Raw genomic sequence first — 19,166 nt, 5'->3', positions numbered from 1 at the left:
CTAGAAAAGCATCTCTTTGCAGGGGCTGGCCAGCTCTGCAAATAAAGCACAGCAATTTTGCTCCTGCACTCTGTTGTACACTGAAAGGTGTCTGATACTTTCAGGCAGCTCCCTACAGAAATTACCACCATGCCATAAAATGAGGGGTCTTGTAAATGATCCAGCAAACTTGCATTCTCTCCTACAGAGGCAGAACACTCCTTCTCTGAAAGAGAGTGCTGTGATTCTGTCTGGCCAGGGAAGGACTTGAAATGGGTCAGCAAGAAATGACTAGATCTGCTCAATTTACTGCATGCAGGCCTCTAAGTATGAAACCTCCTCAGCCTGTCCTTTAAACTGTCATAAACACAAGTCCCAAGTCCAAGAGACACCATCCTTCTATTCAAAGTACCAAAATTCCAAACTTTAAATCCTCCAGACCTACTGTAAACATTTTACCCCAAAACTCTTTAGCCAAACAGAAAAGCACATCCAAACCTTTAGCCCCAAATGAGCTTGATGAGTCTCAGACTTCTGCCAAAGGCAAGCAGCCGCTCCATCACAAAACCTATATACTGAAACTCCACAGGCCTTTCAATCAGAGCAGTCAGAGGGGAGAAAACACTTTAAGAAAGATCTATCTCACCTCTGGATCAATCACACCAGTGAGGTAAGATGGCCCCATCATGGCACTGAAACTGCTCTGCTTTCAAAAAGGTATCAACCACAGGTCTGTCCCTGGTGTCTTTTTGAGCTTCACTCCATCTATATTTTTTACACAAGAACTTGACATGAATGATACTATAAAGACACTCCAAAGTTATAAAAAAGATACCTTAATTGCATGTGCAATGTCTCTTATCACAGAGACATCCTTTTGTTATGAGACTCTTTTATAGGGCTATGTTGGAGTAAAACTCTTACTCCAGAAGCTGCAGTTCAAATCCAAGATCTGACCTTATCACATTCAGTCTCCAACAATATATTTAAATCACACACTGTAGCTGTGAAGCAATTTTACTCTCCACTTTTAGCCCCTGACTGAACCAAGCAGGACATGTATTCTCATCTTCTAGGGACCTGTGAAGATCTCCGTCACTATCACTTGTGGTAGATAACTGCTCTTGTGCAGACAGTTTCCATTAGCAGACTTCAACAGTTCTTCTAAAATAATGACAACAAGTCAGTTGTTTGTTCAATAAAAATGGCCAGAAAAGAAGAGCTCAGAACTCCTCCTGCAGTCACTCTTCCATCTGGCTCACACGAACTGGAAAAAAATACCTAACTGTGCTAAGCTAAATTCTGCAATTCAAGTCCTTCCTGCAAGAAAGAAAGACAGTAGCTGAACTGTGCAACATGAATAAGAAGCATTCTGTTTAGCAGCCCCTTCCCAGCATCCTTCAAATGACATCTTTTGACCAGTTTCACCCTGCAGGGTCATAAAGCTAAAGGACAGAGGAAACTGGTACAGCTGCCAAAGAAAACTTTCCACGTCCATATATACATTTAGTAGCACTCTGCACCCAGTTTTCTCAGTGCACATTGAATTGCTTCATTTGCCCATTTAATGGGAAGGCAAAAGGCTGGAGAAATGGGGAAGGGAGGAGCAGGCTGCAAATGGAAAAGCTACACCACTATGTCAGGAAAATAAACTCATGTCTTTGCTTAATGACAGCTCTAAGTGCTGTTCCTGTCAAGGTTATGTCACTCTTCTCTCTGCTAGTATACATCACTAGTCTAGTAAGTGGCTCAAGCACCTACAGCAAGGAGGTGGGGAGAACATCAGTGTGTCTGAAGATTTCCTAGGGAATGCAAAAGACAGATCAAGAGGGGGAATATGTTTCCAATGAAACATACTTCTAAGATCACTGAAGATACAGATCCCACAAAGAGAAGTTATCCTGGTCAGCTGCCCATTAAAATATGAAGTACATTATCCATACATGACAAGAGATTTGAATTTCTGCAAGTTCAAAACCAGGATATGAAGAAGAAAAGGAGGATTATATATATAACACTACACTCAGACCTTCAGGGCTATAACAGATTATTCTCACTGTCTCATTTACTGAACTGGACAATGGTACGTCTTATTTCACTGACATAGTTTGCCTTTTTCCTGGAACTTGATAGGGGATACTATCAAAATCCCACAGGAGAGATATTTACCATCTAGATAATCTCCTTCTGCATACAGATGAGTACACGGGGAACATCAGCTAGAGGTGAAGTTTCAAAAGACAAGTGCGTCTTGGTGTTTCAGATGAGCACAGCCAGATTGGAACCACGGGGATTTCTTCAGAGGTTGACCCTACAGGATCTGTTTCTAGCCCTAAAGCAGCTGCAGCTGCTGAAAATTCAGCTTCTGCTTTTTCTGGCGCAATTGTTTGTGCTGGACATGTTGTTGCTCCCACATCCTCTACCAGTGGTCCATCTGGACAGCCTGGGGAGGGTCCAGGGACACACACACACATACACACACTTCCAACGCCAAGAGTAGAAAGCCTTATTTCCCTGACGCAGGAATCGGGCTGCTGGGCCAGAAGTCTTCCAAACAACTCGGTATCTTCTATGCAGCAGAAGCGAGATGGGTTAGGGATCACAAGACATCACAAGAAGGAAGGAAAACGACCACAAGTACACACTGATGGCCTATCAAACAGGAAAAATGCTGTTCTGATGCACAGCAATGTACTCCCTAGACCAAACTTTCTCACACAATCTGAACTTAGTTTCTAGCTCAACCAATCCTGTACTTCTCCAGGTATTCTGACTGCAAACCCCTGAAAATCTATTGGACAATTCTTCCTACAAAGTCTTTCTACAATTTTCCCAGAAGCCCAAGTCCAACTCACTTAGCCTGACATTATACATTCAATTTCATAAGCTGCAGAGAGACTGCACAGATGAAGTGCCCTGCTTATTCCTCCACCACATGCTTTGAGCACATCAGAAGAGATTCTGTATGCCTGGCTTGTCATGTGGGACAACTGGATGCCAAGATGAGTTTAGCAAAAATGTCAGTTATTGTTTTAGGCTCTGGTCCAGTGAAATATATGCTTAACTATAACCAGGATGTGCAGCCCATTGACTTCAAAGGAACTATTCACCCTGTCTAAAATGTTAAGTATCTGCTTAAGTGCTTGGTTGGACTACACTGAATACAGAGGAGAGACATGGATTTGTGGGAGCTGCACTCATGTCTGTGAAGGTGCATTCTTAGGAACTTTGCAGGGCCCATGCCCTGCTCACCAGCTATTTTACTGAACACACACCAAAATCCCATGGATAGTTTGCAATGTGACTGTTAACCCAGAAGATTATTGCAATCACAATGGCAGTTTATGCAAAAACATGTATTCCTACCTACACTATTGGCAGAGAAAAAAAGGTGAAAGTGGTAAATGATATTAAACTGCAGTATAGACATTTCCTGCCTCAATCTGGGGAAGAAGTGGGGAGGCAGTAGTGTTTTTCTAGCACGTACAGCACTACTGACATCCCCACTACTGATACACTGGCTGCTCCTCTCAGGCTGTTCAGCTGATTTGTACCTAATTATACACAGAGCACATGTTCTCAGCTGATTTTCAATTCCACAGCTTCTTTCTTTTAGGAAGAAGGGTTTATGCTCCAAAACCTCACTTTTTCTCCAACATATTCCAGCTGGTGTGAGAAAACAGCACCTGTGCTACAGCCTTGTCTTACTAGTATCCTGACAATAACTATGACAACACTGTGGCTCAAAAGGAAAGGTGCTTTTGCACAACCTTGTGAAGTATCACAGAAAGAAGACAAACCACTTTCATCTGAGCCATCTGCACAGCATGTAGGTAGCACATGTATCATCATCAACAGATCTTTTTCTTAGATTACTGCTAGACTGGACAAACCCATCACTGACTATAGGCCATTAGTGAAGTAAACTGATAAACTAAACCTCACTATACCTGGTTACAAAAACAGCAGCATCCACAGGAGGGGTGTCATCCCTTGCGCCAGGAACATGGTTGTTACCAAGGTATTTTGCCCCACCATATTCTTCATTTTGCCATTGACAAAAGCTCTCCAGAGACCGCTCTCCATGATGACCAATGGACAACTTTGCCTTTTGGGAAAAAAAAGAGATACAAAAGAATAAATATCAGTCACATTCTTTACATAAAGCATTAGACCTCCAATGAAAAATCAGGGGCTTAAAAATACAGATGTGATAGAACAAAAAGCTCAAAACCAGCTTCATCTGAGCAAGTGAGCTAGGGACTAGAATGGTTGGATCAGATGATCCTTGAGGTCCTTTCCAACCTGGCATTTTATGATACAGCTTTCATTATCATACAAAAGCCAAACTTAAGAGACTTTTGAATGTAGTGCTGTATAAGAAGATGCTTTCACTTCCACAGCCCCCCACACTCCCTACCTTTAATACCACGTGGTAAAATGCAGCGGACACTACTCATAGTTGGTGACCATGTAGGCGGACATGGCCCACTCCCCACCCCAGACAGGGACGCTGCTCTGCCTGTGAGACTACAACAGTCCAACCAGAGCTGCAGGGTAAAGATGAGTTAGAACTTACAGGACGGTTGCGAAGCAGCACTAGTTTGGTCACTCGAATGTTGACTTTAATTCCAAGACTTTGATGTTGAAACATGTTGTATACCTGTCAAAATGCAAAGAAAACATCCAGTGTACCAGTAACAATATGAGACCTAATAATAACTGTGGGAACTAACTGTCGCTATAGTTAGGCATTTGGCCTTGAAAAAATGACCCCAAACAAGCCCAAAACGGTTGTGCTACTACACTCAATACAATCAAGAATTTTAACAGCTACTGTTATTACTCTTAGTTCCACACATTACAGTGTAGCCAAATCACTTAGAAAAAGGGTAGGTTTGCTCCTGTCCTAGCGCACTGGGCTTCACCACCTGACCCATGTGCCTAATCTGAGCAAGATTCTGCATTCAGGGATGAAAAATATGATAACATAATAAAAACTACACATGCCAGTTGCAGAAAGAAAGATACTTTTAACCGGAATAAACAAGAGAAACAACCAAGAAGGAGAAAGGAGTGAAATATTCCAAAGGAAATCTAAGCATAAACGAAACTCTCAGGAACATGGACATACGTTGCGAAGCATCCAACTAATATGGATCTTCAGCATTTAAATATCAGAGATATCTGAATGCAAGATGAAATAATGGTGTGTTTTAGACTTCAGGAAATCGAATGGAAAAGCAATTTCCCTCTGTTATTTTCATATCTTATATAGGAGAATAGTAATAAGGCAGCACATAATGACACAAGCCTCAGGAAATACAAAAATAGCACCGGAAACTACCTTACTGCTTTCTCCAGATTCTGCATTCCAGCTCAGATACCTCACCTCGTTTTTATGGGTTAGAACATAAGATCTTAATTGATGCCAGGATTTTATTCCACCCATTTCTCCATGTACAACTGCTTTAAATGGACTATATCAAAAAAGGTGAGGGAGGGGTTTATTTTAAAAAGGTGTAAACACCACATAAGAACCTCTGGATGAATACTGTATTCCCTACTTAGTCAAAAAAATAACCCCAAGACCACAGAAGAGAGACTCCCGACTAATGGGAGGCAGGATTTGGCCTCAGGTAAGCTGTATTCCTTACTCACAGCTCATTTGGCTAGAAGTATCACAGAGGCTCAGCTAACTTCCTATAAAAACCCAAGACATGAACACATTTTGGATACTATGTTTTCAGTCCTTGGTTTGGGTTTGGTTTTTTTCCTGTTTGTGCAAATACTCAGGAATGTGCCCAGTGTAAGGGTGTTCTTAAACTCCTTAGTGTTTGGGGTTGGATTTAAGCACACACATAAATGTTTCCTATAATTTAGGCACAGATTGCAAGACAGACGCTACTCAGTATTTGACCCACTGACCTTCAGTGTGAGCACAATAAGCCATTTATCTTCCCTGGGGCTGGTATACAAATGCAGACAAGCGCTGGTACTATTTGCTTAGCTCGGGGGTATGTTGGTAGAGAAGCTAAAGCCTCTTACTATGGACCTCGGGGGATAAACTTGGCACTTGCAGAGAAGGGCTCTTACACAGTTGACCTATGTGTAAATGGAGACATGGACATTCAGCTGAGAGGGTCAGAGGGGCATCACACTGATCAAATCAATCTCTCCTGTACCACTCCAGAGGCTAACAAACATTTACCTGTGATGGATGCCTTTGATTTGCCTAGCTCACTGCTAGCTCTGACCATCCCATAACATTTCTACTCATAAAATGAGTACAGCAAATAAGTTCTTATCATTAAGCCTAATGGATGATGGTGCCTGCCTTTTCAGTAGAGCAGACAAGCTGTCTGCCTCCAGACCCAGCACAGGGAGATCCAAACACCACTGATTTCAAAAGGTGAGTTTCACTGGTGAAACTTGCATAGCAAGAACCAGCTGCTGGAGAGTTTAGTGTGTCACTTTGAAGGCTGCTAGCCCTTCTTCCTTTTCTCTAATGCTCTCTGTTCTAAGGATAACTTTGACTGCACTTGTAGTTGCATCCACCAGTGATCTCAGAAGAGCTCAACCTAGCTAGCTGCAGCAACAATTGGATACTAACCAAAAGGACACTAGGCATGCAAGAGAGGCTTTACTTTGCTTGTTTATTCAAGCTTTGTTTGCTTATTTTCTCAAATAGAGCACAAAGCAGCCCCAGACTGATGGTAGCTTGTGTCGCCTAGTAGGAACAATAACCTTTTGCTCTGCTAAAGAAGCCTGACCGGTACAAGTGGCTGTTCTACTTCATCACAACTAAAGCACTAAACAGACCCTCTCTCATCAGAGATCTGCTCCAGCTAGCTCTGCATCCATCCCCCACTCAGAGGCTGAACCAGGTTTTTCACTCCATAACCTCTGACTGGATTAAGGGGGAGATGTTGCTTCAATGCAGTCCAACTGGTTCCTTTGCACTGCAGTCAGTACTTTAACATGTGTACAGGTAAACATACCATAACTTGCCTGACACCAGAGTGGTTGCCGATCACACTCTGATAGTGACAGGTTGCTACTTATTGCTGCAGCACAAATCCACGTGTATTAGCAGGAAATGCTTCTCCTGATGTTTTAGGATAGACAACGTGCCGGATTTTGAAGATATGGTGCAAGCAAAAGCAGCAATGCATATTCTGGCCATGCCTCTGAGTTGCTTAACTGCAAGAACAAATCTACGTAGATGAGTTATTACCAAGAAGAGGCAAGAAAAGATGATAGCTAACAATACCCCCATGTAAATAATTTCTTAATGAAGTTTCAAACATTTTTCCTCAGAGATGGATAGACAATGGCCAGAGGAATGGTAATTTTGGTTTGTTTCATGCAACTCCACACTGTTTCTCAGTACTTAAAGTGTCACCATAAGAAGCTCAGCTGAAGAAGACATTAGCACTGTGATTTAAGATGGTCCAGCACCAGAACTACAGGACACTGTCCAAATATCACGTGTACAATTTCCTATCTTCTTTCATGAGCCAAGCTGAAGAGCAGAGAGACATCTCCAGCTTCACCTGCCTTCTATTTCTTTTATTCTTCTATTTTTTTGTTCTATTTCTTTATATTTTTCAATTTCTTCTGCTGTTAGCAAAAAGCCCACTGCAGATTTTCATACAGAAAACTGTACATAGATTTAGCTGGGAACTGTTCACAACCCACCCACAAATAAACTTGTCTTTCAAAACGAGCTAAGATCTGCAGGCAAATTAACAAGGAAACAGATGTAAAAGTGTGCCTGCAAATTGGTCCACATGAGGAAATGTCACCACCCAAACAGCTCTTATTCGTTAACTGAGTAAAGGACATACTACATAGGTACAGATAGAGGGCTAGCAATTACCCTCATGAGCAAAACACACTTGACTTGAGGAAAATTTAACTTATTGCCAATTAGAATAACTTGGTTTAATTTATATTTGTTTCTCTCCATACAATGTTTTCCTCTCACCTCATCCCATTGCTTTCTCCTACGCTCAACTCCGCTGCTCCATTCCTGACTCCTCTGCCCCCTCACTCCGGATGAGGAATGGGGGCTGCAGTCAGTCCATTACAGCTCCTCTCTGCTGCTGCTCCTTCCTCCTCCTCACACTTTGCTGCAGCATGGATCCTCTCCATGAGCCACAGTTCCTGTCAGGAAAACCTGCTCCAGTGCAGGGTGCTCTGTGCAGGCTGCAGTATTCTTCAGGGGCAGCCATGTCCCCACCTTGGTCTCTCCACAGGCTGCATGGCAACCTCTGCTCCATCACCAGGAGCACTCTTCCTCCTCCTGCCATGGCCAGGATAGCCTCACACTGGTTTTTCCTTCACAGCCTAAGCAGCCATTTGCCCTTTGTTGAACGAGTTCCTACAGAGGCACCACAGCTCTCCTGTCCGGCTCCTGTGGTGTGGGGAGCGCAGAACCGGCCGGAACCGGCTGTGTCCGGTGTGAAGCAGCTCCGGGGCTCTCCTCAGAGAGGCCCCTGCAGCCCCCCCACTGCACAATGCATCGTCTGTTAAATTAAACCTCAAACCGCCTCAAAGCATGGCCTTTAAAGCTGCAAGAAACCTCAGCAAGAAGACAATCAGATCTTAAGTGACTTGATGAATAAATGAGGTGGGTTCAGTGCAGGTTATTGATAGCCATTTTGGCAGCACACAGCTGGTGTTGAACCAGACTGTGTGAGGTAGGTTGTGTCTGAAGGAAGCGTTACCATAAATAATAGAATCCAAACAAATAAATACAAGAATCCAAATCCATAGGATTGGATTCCATCATGACAGTAACCGCCTTCTGCCCTTCTCACCAGCCTACAAGGAAACCATAGACTCAGCATGTCCAAGCCATCCCACAGGCTGCCATAGGCACGTGAGCTACCTGCGCCAAGTGAGGTGGCTGAGAGAACTGGTACCAGGGGAGGAGGAATGGGATTTCCTGCAGCAGATGTCCTCAAGATTTCCTGCTGCATGGACAACATGCATTAACAGAGAGCCTGACTCACAGACACCTCCCTTCCCACTCGCAGTGCCATGGGCCACCCTTCCTCAAGCCTGCAATTGCATCACACACCCTTGAGCCTGCCATGACCGCTTCCAAGAGGGGAAAAGTAGATATATTTGGGGTATTTTAGAAGTATTTTAATAAATAAGGCAGCTAGGAACACAAGTGTGAGCTGCATGAAACTGGCTGACATGCTGCTGTGGAATAAAATACAAAAGTTAGTGGTTTAGGACATCACCACAGTGCCAGAAACCAGCTTAACTGGAGGTTCTTGGTCACTAGGCTGAAGGGAAGAGATGTGAAAAGTTGTCAGTATGGCTGAAGTGTGGTCATGATCACCTGTTGCCCTAATGCAGGTGAATTTCTATGCTGCATTGACTTCCACTCTTTGAGGTGTCATCAAAAGTAGAGAGTGAGCTTTGGAAACAAAGAGGTATGGTAAAGAGGCATACAAAGCAGGCAGAAAGATGGAAGGGGAAATGCAGAAGAATAAAGCCCATCTCTGCCATCTCCCTCTTTCATCTGCATTTCCCTGACACAGCTTTACAGCACAGAATGCCCTACAGAAAACGGAAAAGCTTGAACCACCCTTCTGCCTCTGTTTGCATTCCTCCTGACTTTCCTTCTACTTACAGCTTTGACTTGGAAGGGACAGAATAAATGCAGCTTTGGCATAAGCTGTCCAGGCCTGCCCTAGCATGCATAAAGTACAACCTAGGCACGAGGAATTGGGATAAGAGAGGAACTAAACTACATCAGTTTAATTTAATATCTTTAATTCTCAGGAGCTTCCCTCTGCAGGTGGATGGTGGGAGGCAGACGTGTGTGTTTCAGATGTGTTGGAGTTCAGAACAGCAACCCTGAGGGTAAATTGACTTTTTTCTTCCTTAAGCATTGCAGTCAAGTAAGAGCCTCCCCACTGCCTTGGCTGCTTTGGACAGCAGAAGCATTAGTCAGGTTACTGAGGTTGTCTTTCACTTGGTTTGAAAAGTGCTATAGGATTTCTAACACCCACCTGAAGCCAAACGTTCAAATTACCCCATTAAATATAATGAAAAAGAACATATTCATGGCTCCATATAAGATAGTTGACATAACTCTTTCTCCTGGGGCTGCTGGAGTGAAAAAGAGGAATCTATAGACTGTAATCAAATACTTACATCCTTTTCCTTTACTTCCCTGTTCCCACCGTGAAAATTCCAGATCAGGGTAAACGGAGCCAATTATCAGTGGCAACTCTGGAGCCTTTATGTGCCAGCCCCCAAGAGCACAGATATAAATCCATCAATGCATGCATGATAAAAATGATTTTATCTACTCCTTTAACATAAAAAAACCCTCTCACGGGGGAAATCCAAATGAAAAACAATCTGCAGAGTGTAAAATGAGGCCTCAGAGAGTAAACCAGCATTATTCCTAAAGAACAACATTAAATATTTCCCTCTTAATGACATCCCAAAGATCACTAACTTCAAGTTACTGCTTGCTGCTGCAAAGAGCTTCCACACTAATCGCATGGCTTAGCAACAGCTGCAGAACTAACACACATCACAGTAACCTACCCCTGAATGCTGTATTCTCTCAGAAAAAGGCAAGCTCAAAACCAAGCCACAGTTGTAATTTATTCCAAACCCCCCAAAAATGCACTCAGGGAAAAAAAAAAACCCCATAGAAAGCAGCTTTTAAATTACCATGCTGTGGTCTTGGAAAGTCAGACATCTCTGTCTTTAAATGCTCAGAGGGTCAGTCTGAGTGGGGCTTGGTTTGCTAAGAAGCTCTGCAGAACTGCAAGGAGCTAATATTCATAACTTGCTGTTCAGGTACCAGCTGAAACCAGTCACTCCTCATCATTAAAAACACAATGGTCATGGGCAGAACTTTCCAAAGGGTCTCATACCTCCTTTATCATATACTTCACAATCATTTGAATTGGAGTTCCCTATGAGAAGCTGAAAGCATAAGTCATGAAGACCACACGCAGTAGAGGCCAGTTCAGTTTGCCTGGCTATGAGGACAGAGAATCTCCTTTTTGTCTTACTGCCATTTCTCTTGGAGGAAAAGAAAACACAAGAGGAAACAAAGCATAAAACTCCTCCAAGAAAGCAGTGATGCCTCATGCTTCAGAACCTGCTCCTGAACCAAGGCCAGAATGGCAGCTATTTTAAACAGATACACAGGAACACATGGGAAAGGAAAAGAGAAAGGCCAGTGCTCTGGTCGTCTAGTTGCTGGCTGAGAAACCTGAAGTTCAGTTTAGGTGAAGCCATGATGTGTTGCAAGATCAACACAGAACTTCGTAAGAAACAGAACATCCATCCAAAGAGCCTCCACGTGGATGAAATGCAATGAGAGATTTTAGTTGCCAGACTAACAGAATGGGTGAGCAAAATAAGTTGGTTTTGCGTTTCTATAATTCTACTATTATCCCTGCCTGTTTATGTCCTCATATCCAGGATGTCCATAAACTCACTGCCTCACTAAAACTGCAGATGTACATGGTGACATTTGACAACTTTATCAGCTTATCTCTTCCATCATTATCACAAAGCCATCAGGAACCGCCCATGAGCAAAACTGTGCTGAACCAAACATCTTGCCAGAAAACAAGAGATTTCATTTTAGAGGTGGTGACTTAAAAAAATGTCAACTCAAAGCCCTGGGGCCATGCTTGTTCCTACTTATACATTACAGAGTAACTTAGAGGGAAATTCTTCCACGATCTTGGAAAAATCTGTCTTATAACTTCAAATGTTAGCTTAGTAAATGAAGAGCTTGTACCTCTACAGTGATATTCAGAAATAACAAGTACCTTTAATGTGAGTCTATTCTCTGTTCAGGGGGATATTCAGAACCACAGAATGTTATTAAAAACACAGCACTTTCTGTACGAAGCACTAACTGTTATTTTATTTCTGGGCTGCAAAAGGGGCTTGCTGTGTTTCTTAGCTGTTATTCTAGAGGAGGGTGGTGGGCTTTTTTTCCCCAAGAATCTCATTTACCAAGGGAGCAATAAACCAGTATTTTGTAATGCTGACTTTTTTTCCCTTCAGAAATTCTTGTAACATAAATAGATATTAAATACTTTAAGGCAGATCACTTTATTTAAAATGTCTATAAATATAAAATGCATTAATAAGACCTCTTAATGCTTGTTTTGTGGTTTGACAGTAAACGTAATGGCTTACAGAGAGGAGTTAAGTTAATATACCCCTGACCAGTAATGTTCTATTTGCTTAAATGCAAGCCTCCAAGCCAAAATTAACATTCTGGTTTCTTTTAGAGGCAGCCCGCCATCCTGCAGCATAGCTGAATAAGCACTGCCTAATATCATGGGGCAAATCCTGCCCCCCAACTAACAGCCACAGAAGGCTGACAGAAGTATTGAGGCAGGCAGGAGACAAAGATCTCAAGGAGCCAGGAGGCCTTCATCTGTGTGTTATACAGAGCACAACTGATCCTGCACCAGAGAAGGATGTAACAGATGTTGCGCTAAGGACCTAATTCCTCATAGCAGCTTTACACATGAGAAACTATCACACAAAGATTGACCATGGCTGGTTCAGGCGCTACCCAAAGAGTAGTGGCTGAGTGAAGAGTCTGGCTAAGCCCTATCTAAACCACATGACTATCCAATCTCTTTTCCTGAAATATGTTTTCTGAATTGTTCCTCAGCCTCTTTTGCTGGGATGAAGATAAGCTTTCATTGTGGCAAATGAAATGTGAAAATCCCCCTTGATTTCCTTGAATTTCACCTTGGTTTATAGCCTCAAAATAAAGGATTTATGCAATGATGCCATCTATGTGTTTGTCTGTTACTATTCCTCTGATCTTTCCAGCCATTCACAACCAGTTTCCCGAGGGAGGTAGAGGCGTGGAGGATGATATGCTCCTACAAGTGTGGGAATGTAGGTGGCCAAAGGATAGAGACTCTGTCAGTGTTCCTCTGGAGGCTGAAAAGCTGAAATATAAATTCAGGTCCTATCAGACATCAGAAAGCCACATGGGTGAGTCCCTAGGAAAAATGACTTAACAGCGGGAAGTGTTTCAGCTGGACTTTGCACCTTAGCTGTTAGATAAATGTGTTCCTCAGCCAACAGTCCCCTTCCATGTGCATTCTCTAGTGCCTAATAAATGTGTGAGCTCACACTGCAGCATCAGAACCTAGCTTAAAAGTCCATCAGACAAATCCATTGGAAACTAAGCTTCAATATTAACCCAACAGTAAATGGGTTTAGAGAACCCAGCCCATGTACCAGCACCTCTCCACACATACATATTCACACGTGGCAAGCTGATGTTGCTGAGATGTTCTGCAGTACTCAGCCTGGACAGACAACAGGATTCATGGTCATCTTTTGTTTGGGACTTGGTCTATCAGTATTCTCAACCCAAACAATCTTCATAGGTTGATAACGCTACACAAGATAGAGAAGCACTAATGGCTACACTGAAATAACTGACCTTCTGGCATGAGGATCATCAAGACAGATGATCAGACACATGTTTTAAAAGCTCTCACATGTATAATCCCTGTCCCAGCCCCACCAGAACTGTGGGACACAACAGCAGATTGTTATTATCAATGTGGAACAGATTTTAGGAGGGAACAGATTTTTGGGCTACCGCTGCAAATAAAAAGTCGCCATCACCCCGCCTCGAGGTCCCAAACATCTGACACCAGAAGAAACTCAGCTCTGACCTGTACATTATATACGAGTATGGACTTCTGTTTGTTCAAAAAGTGACTTGAGAAGCAAACTTGTTCAGAGCTGGCCTTATGTCCTGCCTGCTCACTGCAGAACTGGTACAGGAATTTAAGGTTGGAAGACCGTGGCTTTGAGAAGAATAAGGCTCTTGTGCCCCCAGCAAACACATCCTTAAATGCAAGAAAGCCAGTAAGTAGACCCTGAAGTGAAGGCGACATGAATGGGTTTGTTGCAAGAAGACATTTCCTACCAATCAATCCAAATAAATGTAGAGACACAGTGAAGCCCTATTAAGTGGCTATTGTCACAGCATGCCAAAAGGCAAAATAAACGGTAGAGGAAGTGACACAGAAAAGCAGCTTGTTAACAGAAAAAGACTACTTATTCCGTGCTTAATCAGCAAAGCATTTCACTACAGGAGAGCTCCCTCACACCAGTGCTTAACAGAACACAAGACCTTTGAAAAAGCTGTTGTCCCATAGCTGGATTGTGCACTGAGCATCCATCACTCAGCTCTTCACTAGGAAGTGTTACCAGTCAATTACTATTAAGAACTGGGTTTTTTTTCCAAGCTAATTTGCTATTTGTGAACAACAACAGATCAGTAATCAGGAGAATGAACTGTTCCTGGATGTTACAATAGCATGGGCAGAAGAATACCAGCTTCCTTAAAGACTTCCTTGCACAAATGCCTCTGGAAGGACCCCTGCCGTCTCTGAGCAGACTTTTCAGTGTCCACATCCAATTTAGCCATTATCTTTTTATTGGCACTGACAACAAGTGAGTGAGAGAGCATTCACTGCAGGAGACTTTGTGTCCCCTTATCAACTGAGACAGAAGGCTTAAACTACTAGGCCAGCTAACAAATTAACACCCACACTTCACTGGAGATTGCAGTTTCTAAAGGCTTTCCTCACTCCTGGCAGGTTCCCTGCAGAAGTTCTTGAATGCTTCTAAAGCCCAACTCCAACTATTCAGAGGTGTGATCAGCACACCACTTCAGGCAGCCCAAGAGATCCTTGGTGAAAGGAATGGGATCAGCTGGCAGTTTGGTAGTGACTTTGTCCTGTTTTCTGCAGCAAGGCAGGCAGACACTTTCATTATGCAAAAATCAGAGGTAAAGAGTATTTCTAACTGACTGAAAGATGGGTTTTCTGTTGGAAATCAATATGACTGTTGGCTTCAATAATAAAACATGGCAGAAAACACCATTCTTCAACAATGATGGAATATTTCCTAATGAAAACTTGCAATTTCAGTTTCAAAAAAGTTTTTCATTGTGATGTCCTTTAGCAAATACAGGAAATCATATAGATGGGGGAGAAGAGGCACATGACATAAGAAAACCAAAACTTTTCCTCATACCTCAAGGTCAAAACAGTGGCCCGTTTCAGCTGTCAAGGAAGCCAGCTTTAACCTACTCTTGATATGAACTGTTCTTCTTTTGAGAGTAAAATGCCTACTTACCATATTCATAACTGTGAGGATGAATCTCTGGGCAGCCTCTGCACCGTGGTATTGGACCATATCAGCATCTGCCACCACCAGGGTTTCTACTGTATACTCGTTGGTGAGTCGAATGGCGTTTCTTCTCTCCCTCCACTCATTGGTTGATTTCATCTTCTTTTGTCTCTTCTTTTCTAAAAGTCAAAATCCTTATTAAGGCTGGCAGATCATAATAAAACATTTACACTCTTCAACAAACATTCTTGTGCACATTCAGGTTGTAATGCCCTTTAATTGAAGTGTTCTTTGCTGATAAAAAGAAGCAATCAAGAGGTTCCACTGCAAGTACATCTGTACCTCTGTGTGCAGATTCGCATGAGACCACCAGGTTACGAGCAAATAGAAAAGACAATGGAAAAAAGAGAAGTCCAGAAAAGCAAAAGATAAACCAGAATTCAAACCAAGAAGTCATGCTCCTGCAAAACTTTCCAAAACTGGACATCTTGCATGTGAAAGTAGCATCATTCCTCTAGAATGGAATAGATGCTAACTAAGGAAAAATCTCTTGAAGAAAACTTCAGGATAGGAGAGTGCTCTTTAGGGTGCAATGTACACTTGAGATTCTGCAGGTTCTCCTGAGCCACAGAAGTTGTGAGATGTTCCTGGAGTCACTATTTCCATCAGTTGTATTTTCACCTGCTACTAGCCCTACCAGAGCAATGTAACTGAACACAACAGAGCCTCAAAAAATTTAAGCTAAGAGTGCTTTGGAACATGAATCATTGGCCAGCTGCAGAAGTCTCTGGATGGAACCCAGGAGTGCAGAAGGTCAGGCTAGATAAGACCTTCTCAAGCTTTCTTTGCTGATTTACTGCTATTGGCATGAGCACCAGCACCAGCAGCTGCAGTCACTGGCCACCTACGTGCAGAGCTCACATGCATCTTTATTGTGGTATGTGCACCAAAAGCAGGGAATCCCTAGACCTCAATGAACTGAAGTTACAAGACCTGTGAAATTGACCTATCCTAAAGACTTGAAAGTGAAACAGTAGCGTCAACACAAAAATGAAACACAGAAGTTAAACCTCCCTTCCTCCATACTAAGAAACTCAGGTATTACTAATTTGTCCTCTTCTAAACTGAAAGGTGAAATGTGTTTCACAGCTCAAAGGCAAATGTACAAAGCAGCTGAAGCATGAACAAAGGAGAAACTAAGTCCAGATCTGAAATTGAATCTACTCACTTCACCGCAGTCACACAAAATGTATTCATGTTTTCAATCGTAAAATGAAAGAAAAGCAAATGAAGTCATTAAAACAAATTTATTTTGCAGTAAGAAACAAACGCCAAGAATTACTGAAATTACATCTGCTAGCTGCTCAGCCTGCAGTATTCCATGGATAAGATACTGATACTGGTTTGATACTGATTCATGCATTGGTTTCTTCCAATGGCAAAGGGAGCAGAACACACAACATGTTCTGAACGAGCATATACACAACATTCAATGCAAAAGTGACATGGGATAGATCATAATGATCAGACAGTGCCTCTTCTGTCACACTTTTACATTTTGCATAGTTTTAACCTGAGCCCCTCTCTTAGCAAAGCACCATTCTGCAGCAGGCAGATCTGAATTAGCATTCGCGGACCCTGGTTTTCCACAGCCTGTTTACCTTACATAATCCAGCTTGAATTTCCCTTCTTTCCCAGGCTGGTAAATGCACTCGGATCATCTGCTTTCCCTGACTGACCTCTTGTACTCGGGGTGATAAACTCCATCAGCTTTAAGCCCTCCAAAGCCTACCTGAAATGGACTCCCTGCCTCCTGCTCATTCATATATTTTCTGTCTCGTCAATATGCAGATTTGCACATGTCCATCCCATATCTCTATTGAAGCCGTCTAGCAGCCATCCAGCATAGCTTTGCACGTGCTTTTCTGCCCAAGGCATCAGCTGTCAACACTTGGTACGTATTTTAAGCATGAAATTTGATTTGAATCTTTTTTAAAGGGGTGTGGAAATATCCCCCCTGGGTCTACAGAGACAGACGGGCCCACGGAGGAGCAAAAAGAAATGAGAACTTGGGGTGCTCATAAATAACAGAAGTTTCGTGCCAGCAGCAAAGATGACAATCACCAAGTTTCAAGGCTTGTTTTCACACAAGACTGCAGGACAGCTACCCAAAAGTGCACGATCATGACACAGCGGCCACAGAGCAGGGGATCTCTACGCTTCCAAGGACTTTAGAAAGGCAATAAGATAAAATGGAGTGATTGTACTAGAAAGAAGGAAAGAAGAATACACCTTTGATTTTCCAGCTATGAAATGGAGATGACTTCACCAAACTTCTGTGGAAAAGCTCCCATGTTTGTTTATCCCTTTCATTTTATCCACCCACCCATCCCTCTCATCCCATGCAGCTTTAGGTGCAGTACTTTCCAGGTTATCATTTAAGTACCAGGGGAGAAGGCAGAGAGAAAGGAAGAGAAGGCCAATTATTATAGCAAGAACATAGGCCTTTTGGGTCTGGCTGCTAGTGATCAGAGCCTTCCTGGAAGTAATAGCACTTCCACATCAAATTCTTATTTTGATAATTCCGTAACAAATTAAAGCATTTCAGCTCATGTAAATCTCCTACCTACAGAGAAGTTGTTCTTATGGAATGAGCTGTGTAAAAAAGCTTAAATGGAAGAAAATGAACCCAAAGTACTCTGGGGCTTCACTTCAAAAATCTCCTTTTTGGTAGAAAAGAAGCCACTTGTGTCAGAGGAAACCACCATGGTAGACCATAGCTTGCACTCTGTGGAGAAGAGGTCATGCCATGGTCATTTGCCATGGGACTGTCCAGCATGGTCACTCCTCTAGAGGTGGATGAAGGAACTGGTAAGGCTTTGCCGATTCCATTCAGCCCCTCTTTGCAGAAGGCAGCTGTACAGAGCTCTGGAAGGTGTGATTTCTGGAGAGCAGCAGCCTGAAGGGACTCCTGGCAAATTGCTGGGTAGTCTTGGGTCATACAAAGCCTCTGGCCCCCATTCCTCCAGGAGTTTGACTTGAAGCTCTGGGTTGGCTGCTTGCCACGGGGTTGTAGGGATTAAAGGTTGTGTGTGGAAAACTACCACCCCACAAGCTTGCCTAGAAACACAGCCAAAGTGACCTAACTTAGAGGATCTGGGCTTTTACTCTTATCCTCTCCCTCACATCGGCCAAGTGTAAGCTTACTGAGCACTTAAAACAGGCAACATGTAATAGACTCAAGGGAGCCTACAAAGAGCTCAGGTGGTCACTGATGATACACTACAAGAGACATATGGCAAAACAACACAAACTACTTGAACAGAAAAGGGATTGTGTCCCTTTTTCTTTCCATTTTCAGTTATCAGCTCCTCTATAGTGTAACTTTATTCTTTCTGTCCTTTTTGCCCTTGCAGAGGGCTACTTTCAGAGTGGTTTCTATTTGCATCCTCCTGCCTTCCACACATGCAAACAATTTTCCAGCATAATCAAGCACATGGAGAAAACACAAGTATCACTTGCATGGATGAACCGTCACAAACAGAACTAGAGAGATACTCACATCCCGTATCACAGACATTTGATGATGAGGAGAAAAAGATCCAAACCCAATAGTAAATCCTCATTAAACGCATCTGCAACTCATACCTGAGGTGAGTCAAGTTTATGGAGGTACCCAAAAATCCCCCATCTCCAGAGCCTCACTTCGGAAACAAGCCAGTACTGAGAAGTCTCATTCCTGCTCTGCATGATTTATGGACTATGGGCAGAGAATCCCTCCACGAGTACACGAAACCCCAAACTAAAATAAACATCAGCCATTAAAACAAGGATTAAATGCTTGGTGGATTCTTTATTCGAACAAACTGATGCTACAAATTTTGTGGTGCAGATGTTAAGTGTTAGTGTGAAGGCATAAGAGGCCATAAAACACGGGCAGGAGCCTGTCAGAGGAGTTTACATTGCGGGGAGCATACATAACCAAACTGCACACTATTTTA

At 42.8% G+C, this 19,166-nt stretch overlaps 1 protein-coding gene across 2 annotated transcripts in view; it reads right to left on the bottom strand.

Annotated features, from left to right (window-relative positions):
- Positions 1-19,166, bottom strand: part of ADAMTS17 (ADAM metallopeptidase with thrombospondin type 1 motif 17) — a 170,255-nt gene that overhangs the window by 131,918 nt on the left and 19,171 nt on the right. For both annotated transcript variants that reach the window (XM_061371256.1, XM_061371257.1), the window contains exons 4-6: positions 15,172-15,344; positions 4,559-4,642; positions 3,930-4,087 (exon numbers count right to left, since the gene is read on the bottom strand). In XM_061371256.1, coding sequence (XP_061227240.1) covers positions 3,930-4,087; positions 4,559-4,642; positions 15,172-15,344 — 415 coding nt within the window. The remainder of the gene's footprint in view (positions 1-3,929; positions 4,088-4,558; positions 4,643-15,171; positions 15,345-19,166) is intronic.

Source organism: Neopsephotus bourkii, unplaced genomic scaffold (assembly GCF_033783945.1).
Source record: "Neopsephotus bourkii isolate Nb327-2 ecotype Australia unplaced genomic scaffold, CSIRO-AGI_Nbou_v1 NB_1572, whole genome shotgun sequence".
In the NCBI taxonomy this organism is placed as follows: domain Eukaryota; kingdom Metazoa; phylum Chordata; class Aves; order Psittaciformes; family Psittacidae; genus Neopsephotus; species Neopsephotus bourkii.
The sequence above is the reverse complement of the archived record's forward strand: the minus strand, read 5'-3'. Positions and strand labels throughout refer to the sequence as shown.